Source organism: Micropterus salmoides, unplaced genomic scaffold, assembly GCF_014851395.1.
Source record: "Micropterus salmoides isolate LMB-PRFRI ecotype aquatic unplaced genomic scaffold, ASM1485139v1 Ms_hic_scaffold_10, whole genome shotgun sequence".
NCBI lineage: Eukaryota > Metazoa > Chordata > Actinopteri > Centrarchiformes > Centrarchidae > Micropterus > Micropterus salmoides.
In genome coordinates, this window is record NW_024040041.1 from 25,536,876 (window position 1) to 25,544,044 (window position 7,169).

The 7,169-nt window shown below is 42.7% G+C and overlaps 1 protein-coding gene across 1 annotated transcript; it reads right to left on the reverse strand.

The window, feature by feature from the left end:
- Positions 1-1,501: 1,501 nt before the first annotated feature.
- On the reverse strand, positions 1,502-6,546 carry LOC119892609 (neurogenic differentiation factor 2-like). Its single transcript, XM_038704810.1, has 2 exons — positions 6,111-6,546; positions 1,502-3,721 (listed from the first exon to the last, which is right to left on the reverse strand). The coding sequence occupies exon 2, from the start codon at positions 3,712-3,714 to the stop codon at positions 2,647-2,649; it is 1,068 nt and encodes a 355-aa protein (XP_038560738.1). The 5' UTR covers positions 3,715-3,721; positions 6,111-6,546; the 3' UTR covers positions 1,502-2,646.
- Positions 6,547-7,169: the final 623 nt, after the last annotated feature.

Sequence of the window (7,169 nt, forward strand, 5' to 3'; positions counted from 1 at the left end):
TCCCGGGGCAGCGCTCCAAACCCAGCCGGGGTGGCAACGGCTGCCCCATGCACTGTGTGTGTGTGTTGGTGTGAGTTCGTGTGTGTGGTCACCAGTTAAAAAAAGAACAAATCTATATTTAAGAAAGGTTTTTATTTAACCTTCCCTGTGTGTGTGTGTGTGTGTGTGTGTGTGTGTGTGTGTGTGTGTGTGTGTGTATGTGATTATGATGTTTAGACTATTCACTAAACATAGAGACTGAACTGATTGCAGCCCAGGATAAATAAATCCATATATTTATACTGCCGTCTGAATCCATGTTAAAATGTATAACATAAATATGAGATGTGTTTTTAAAGTTACAAGAAGTAAAACTATAAGAAAGCGGGGGTTGACTTCATAATTCATATCGCATGTTTAATGCATTATGGAAAGATGGAAATAAAGACAAAGATGGTTTTAAAATAACGAATTTTGACGGTGCTGTCTCTCCTGCCGCCTGATGCCAGTGCCGCAAAGTTCATTATATTCTTCACACATTCAAAAAATTTAAGATTTTCTTCAACAAGTAGACCTACTATTGAATTAGCACGCATCTCGGGAAATATATGAGGAATCGAAAAAAATTTAATAAAACACTTAAGGTGTGTTTTTATTATTTTTATGTATTGATTGTCTTATAGTCGTCGAGGCTCAGTCATTTCTTGCGCACTGACGAAACCAGCAGAACCTGCAGAACTAATGTGTTCTGGGGAAGTTGAGACCAAAAGGGATTCTAAACCATTGTTGTGTGGATGTCAAGCCCATGTTGCAATATTATCACATCACCTATTTGTTTGGATTATTTGGAGTTTTATCAAATATTAAGATCAACTCCAGTGAATCAAACGACAGCTGCGTGAGCTCTCCGTGGTGCTGAATGTAATTTCATCTTGTCTTAATGGTCAAAGCGATATGAAGCAGACCTCCATTGTTACCCCGGTGACCTTGAATGCAGTGCTTGGCATCAGTTAACCTGTACTGTCTGGGTGTCCTCCACACCCAGTCACTGAATCATGATTTAAACCAAATCTGTTCTCGTCACACGGTCTGCAACTGAAATCATCCCATACATTTTTAAAGACTGCTTTGTCTATGAGCCGTCTGCCAAAAAAAATGGCACATTGGCACCAGTTTACTTGATCGGGAAGAATTAATGAAAACACTGCCCTCTCCCTCCTGTCCCACTTTAAAGGCCCTGAGGCTCTATGAGGAACTCCTGCAGGTTGTGGCACCATGCAGGCAGAGCCAGAAAAAAAAGCAGGTTAATGTCTTCCTAAAAAGCCTTAAGATGCATCTTTTAAATATACCAGTATCCTTCACATACAAATGTCTGACCCATTTAAATTCGATGTAAAAACGAATTATAAATCCGCTGAGTGTAAAGAGTAGATGCATTTTGGAAAGTTAAATTATGAACGGTGTATGTTGGATTCTGTTCGATAGGTGTAAAAAAATCCAAGTTGAACATTTATTTCATTTGTCATTTTATTTTACCACACAGTTGGTTGAATACAAAGTTGAAAGACTTGAATTTTATGAAAGAAATGCTCAGCAACACATGGGATCCCTTCATTTCCATAGACTAGTAACATTAATTACAAAAAACAACACAATAAATACGTGCAATAATAGTAATAATAGAAACCTATTCAACATAGCATTACGAATCAAAATGAAAATATTGAACCAAAATGTCAATCAAATCAAAATACTGTGCAATAGCTCAATTAGAAAAATATGGATCAGATGAATAAATAAGAGTAAAAAAAGAAAATGAGAAAAATGTCTGATTTAATAGTATTTTAATTTTTTTTTTTAAGTTAAACCATTTTGGCCAGCTCAGCCACCGTCAGATTCGTTGGGTGTTAATTCCAATGTGTGTGTGTGTGTGTGTGTATCTGCGCGCACCCGTGCGTGCAGATACAGTGCTGATGAAACATATAGTCTTTTTAGGCCTTGATGCCTCGCTCTGTGGTCTCCTTGGATTTTGCATAGATGCGGAACTACTGATTTGAACAACCCAACATTTTTTCAGTTCAGCATTTCCCTCTGCATTTCTTTAGATTTTATCGTTTCCAAAAAACACAATCTCCCAAAGCTGGCACATACAGGCGAGTAATTGTGATTTTAATTAGCTCGTTCGTTCATATAGCCTATCTAAATTTGAAAATCACCGCCGTTGTCAAGGTGTAGCTGTAGCCAGTGATGTAGTGGTAAAAACGGGGTAAACTTTAGACTTTCAGTCATCAAAATGCAAACAGCTACCGATACAAACACAAATCACACTTTTAAAACATTGATAGCTATTTTGAAATTGCCTTATCATAACAGGTCTTGATATGATTTGTTCGTCAATTTTCCTTTCAGAGATTTATTTCAGCCTAAAAAAGCTGGATAAATCTTGTTGCGCAAAATAATATTGTGGGTTAGGTGGATTACCCTCCACTACATCCCTGACCATAGCACAACAAAAAATGTAAGACTGAATAAATTAAAGGGAAACACCAATGACAACAAGTGAAACATCTCTTCAGAATACCTAAATCCTGGCGGGCATACGCTTGTCAAAAAGTGTGCTGTGGATAGATTGTTGATTGCAAGGGGACGCATGATAGGTTTCTGATTTTAATTGTGAAAAAACGCGTTCAGTTCATCATACACAGGGGCTCGTTCGTGGTGTAAGTGCATGTCGTGGTAAGGCAGGACGTTTTCAGAGTGAATGCCGCTCCGGGCTCCCGAGGAGCCAAACACCAGGTTGTGGGACCCGGTGGGTCTTGAGCCAGGCAGGCCGGAGTAATGCATAGAGTAGTGGTACCCCTTCTCGTTTTCGGGGGAGGCAGAGCCTTGGTGCTTCAGGGAAAAATTGCCATTGATGCACAGAGGCGGGCTGAGAGGCCCCTCATACTCGGGGCTGTTATACTCCGGGGATCCGCTCCCACCATACAGAGAGTCGTAAGCCGAGCAGTAGCTGTGTGTCCTCAGTGGAAGCGAGTTCGAGCCTGGCTGGCAGTGGGGGCTGGAGAGACGCGCGCACTGGTAGGGGTAGGAATGCATGGAGAATGAGCTGGACCCGTACCTCCCCCCGTCCTGACACTGCTGTTCCGTTAGGAAGTTACGGGAATTTAGCTGCAGGCATCCCGCCACCAGGTTGGTCGTGGGCTGGGAGAGTCCCTTACACAGCGTCTGGACATAGGACACAACGTCGGGCCTTTTTCCAGAGCGCAATATCTCCGACAGGGCCCAGATATAGTTTTTGGCCAACCGCAGAGTCTCGATTTTGGACAGTTTTTGCGTTTTGGAGTAGCAGGGCACCACTTTACGCAGATTGTCGAGCGCAGAGTTCAGGTCATGCATGCGGGTCCGCTCCCGTGCGTTGGCCTTCACCCGCCGCATCCTGGAGCGCTCGATCCGAGCCTGGGTCATTTTGCGCTTCTTGGGGCCCCTTTTCTTGGGCCTATCCCCCTCTGTATCCTCTCCGTCGTCCTCTTCCTCCACCCCGTCGTCCTCGTCGTCTTCACCGGCGTGCTCGGACTGCGTCCGGCTGTCTCCTCTCATATCAGATCCTTCCATTTCGTCCTGGGTGTCCTGGTCCTCATCTTTGATCTTGGATTGCTCGTCGTCGCTGTCCGCCCAGCCGGAGTATTTCTGCACGTCGGGAAGCAGTGAGGGGTCACTGAAAAGCCTCGTCAACATTGTGGCTCTGAAGTGGAGAGAAAAGGAAATCGAAAATGAGACCTCGCAAGAACAGGACATATACACCGCGTGAGTGGATGTACAATAAGAAAACGAACAGATTTCTATCAAAATGACTTCATATTGCGCACGTCACCATAAGCATCCGACCATTGGGCCCATAGAAGTCCCACTGAACACATTTTGATGAAGGTGTAAGGTCACTAAAACTCGTTATCAACATAGCTTTTGCTGTTTTATTATAAAATATAGGCATAGGCTACCAGTTGTTATTTCTGCCTAATGGATAACTAATGTAAATGTGGGGGGAAAAAAGAAAAGAAAGCTCTTTAAGCTTTGCGCTGGGCTACAGCCAGACGGTTCCCCATTTAATTCCCTGCTGTCATCCGTGTGCCCTGTCGCGTCCTCTCGCAGCGGGCCCCAGCGGCAGGGGCCACATTACAGGTCCCATGGGGGCCCCCACTTTCACTCCTCCTGACGCCCATATACACTCCTGGCTGCATTCCAGCACTATTCATCCACACCATACACCTCTCCTCAGAGGAGGCAAAAGGGATTCTATTTAATTGATAGGCTGTAGCTCAGTTTAAAGTCACGCTGATTATTAAATGAAGGCTTACAGACATATCCTAACTCAAGCTGTAAAAGGCCTTGAGAGCAATTGTAATTGCATGGCCTATAAGCAAGAATGAAGAGGAAAGGTAGCCTACATATATGGTTTATATGGTTTATAAAACTTTTATTTATAGTTATCTCAGTGTTAATAATAATAATAATAATAAAAATAATAATAAAAATAATAATAGTAATGTGGTTTCAGCCAAAAAAATCTAATTTCTAAAATATTTCGAAAAATACCTCAAAATCATTGTAGCTATAACGAACAGCAATCAAGCAAACATGCTAATTAATACATCTAACATAAAGAATAAATTGATGAGCCTACCACTTGATTAGTAAGCGCAGTCCCATCCCAGAAAAAAGGGCTACAGAGAGACGATGTGATCTTTGACAGCTTCAATAAGCCTCCATTGGCTTACTCCCTAACACGTTTCACTTCTCATCTATTATTATAGTGCAGCAGCAGATAGACTTGCAGCCCATGGTAAGGTAGGCTGTGATGGTTGGTTAATTATCTCGGGGGGTGTGCCAGGGGCAAAATCTCGATTTTAAATCTCAGGCTCAGGAGATTTGCTCAATTAGAAGAAAAAAACACAACAACGTTTAATTAACAGACCATGCAGCTTACATGAAATAGATTTCACACATAATTCAATATGCACGAGTGCATGATTTCAAAGCACTTTTTAGTCAGCGATAACCCATCACAGATGGAACTCGCTTGTATCCTTTTAGCCCTCGTTAAATATAAAAAAACGCAACTTGCAAAACACAATCATCCAATCTCGCCAAACCCTGCAATAGCTCCACTGTAAAAGCAACGACTGTGGTTTCAACAATGTTAAGTCGAGATAGATTATTGAAGATAAAACTATACAAACCGATATAAATCATGCTGCACACTGCCTGTCACAGTCAATGGCGTTGTCCCACCCTTTCATTTGCTACGAGAATGAACGTGCAAATCGTCGACAAAATCATCAATAAATCTCCAATTAAGCTTGTGGACGTCCTTAGCTGAGGCAAGGCGGCTGATATCAAGATCTTCCACAGAAATTCCAGTCTTGCGTAGTCACTGTCTTTTGTTTCTCTGATTCAAGGTCCAGACGCAGGAATCTCTAAATCAAATTAGTGTCCGATATCATCTATTTACAGCATGTACGCTGCTGGAAGGGTCTCTCCAATCCTCAGGGCTGCTCCTTATAAATGGTCCTGGAGGACAGAATACTGGGCCGGGACACGCTTTCCCTTTTGACTCTTGCTTGGTATTTGATTTTAGCTCTTAAAATCCAGGTTGATTTGGATGTCAAAAGTTGAAGGGCACGCAGAGGTAGAGCAGGGGAGCGAGGAGGTATTTGTGCAAGCGCGCTCATACGGAAATTTAATAAAACGACAAAAATGGAAATGCCTATACACATTTATGTCATTTTTTTTGTTAGAAAGGATTTCAAAGTGTGCCATCACCAGGTTTAAACAGACTGCATACCGTGGATCGATACCAGAGCAAAGCCACAGACACAGAAGCGACTATACATTACATTTCCATATGGATTCATGCCAGTAAATTAGCCTTTTACCCTGCAAACTGAAGCGATAAAGATGCTTAAATTCACCAAAAACAGTCGATTGGCAGTACATTGTATATAATACGAATGAACATCTTGCACTAATTTACATCTATTCATCTGTTTTATTAGATTAAATTTCTCCTCCATTTTGGTCGGATCCAGGGTTTTTCCCCCTCCGCTAATGTTGTTGTTTATGTTCCAACTTACCTCGACTGGAGCTCTTCACAGGGGATGGGAGGAAAAACACGCGCTTGAGTTTCAGACCATCTTCAGGGACCTGCACGAGTGAGCGAACCAACGCTCCCTGTCAGTATAGAGGTGCAGGCAGCGAGCGGCTTTCTTTCACTGGAGCTGATGGGTTGTTTAGGGGTGCTTCTCTCCCAGCGCGCGCACTCGAATAACCGGAGCTTGTGAACGAAACGTGCGTCTTGGCGTGTCTGTGTGTATGCGAGTGAGTAAGAGAGCATGTATGCATGTGTGTGTGTGTGGTGTGTGTGTGAGTGTGAGTGCGCGTGTGGCAACCGTGAGCTACCGGGGACGGGGTTACATACCAGCTAAGGCTGTGATGCCAGCGCCCATATGGCTGGCACGTCACCGGCAAAAGCCATCACATGAGAGCACGGTGATTGACATGCGCCCGCATTCGGAGAGATTTGCCCGCGGGGGAAGAGAGACACAGGGAGAGAAAGAGAGAGAGAGAGAAGGAGGTGGTGGAGGAGGAGGAGGTGGAGGGCTCCGCCATCTGTCACCGCGCTAGAGCTCACACAGCCAGAAAAAAGGAGGAAAAACAGAAGAGAGAGGGAAAAAATAAAATGGTGGAACAACAAAACTCATCATTGTTGACTTGTGCTGCTGCTTCAAGGGATGATATTTTTTTTAATCAATCCTGTGAATTTTCTCATTCACCTGGAAAACTCACTTGTCGGTGTTTAATGCAATTTAGAAGAGATTCACACAAATATCCCAGCAGTCACCATAAAGAAGGTTACAGTGATAAATAAAGAATTATGATAAAGTCAACAAAGGCTATGTTGACTCCCAATATGTTACAGTGATTACTCCTCAGTGTCTTGAAGTGAAGTGTCTAAGCCATAATATTGCAGTGTTATCTGCATTAAGTGACAATACAGTAAATAAGCTATGACCCCAAGCCAAAAAAAAAAATCTGCTTTAAAATCCTATTTCCACATGCAATTAATCAATTCAGCATTTTAAAAGACTCTTTTCTCATAATACAATTTGTCAGTTTAAGAAGATAATACAATA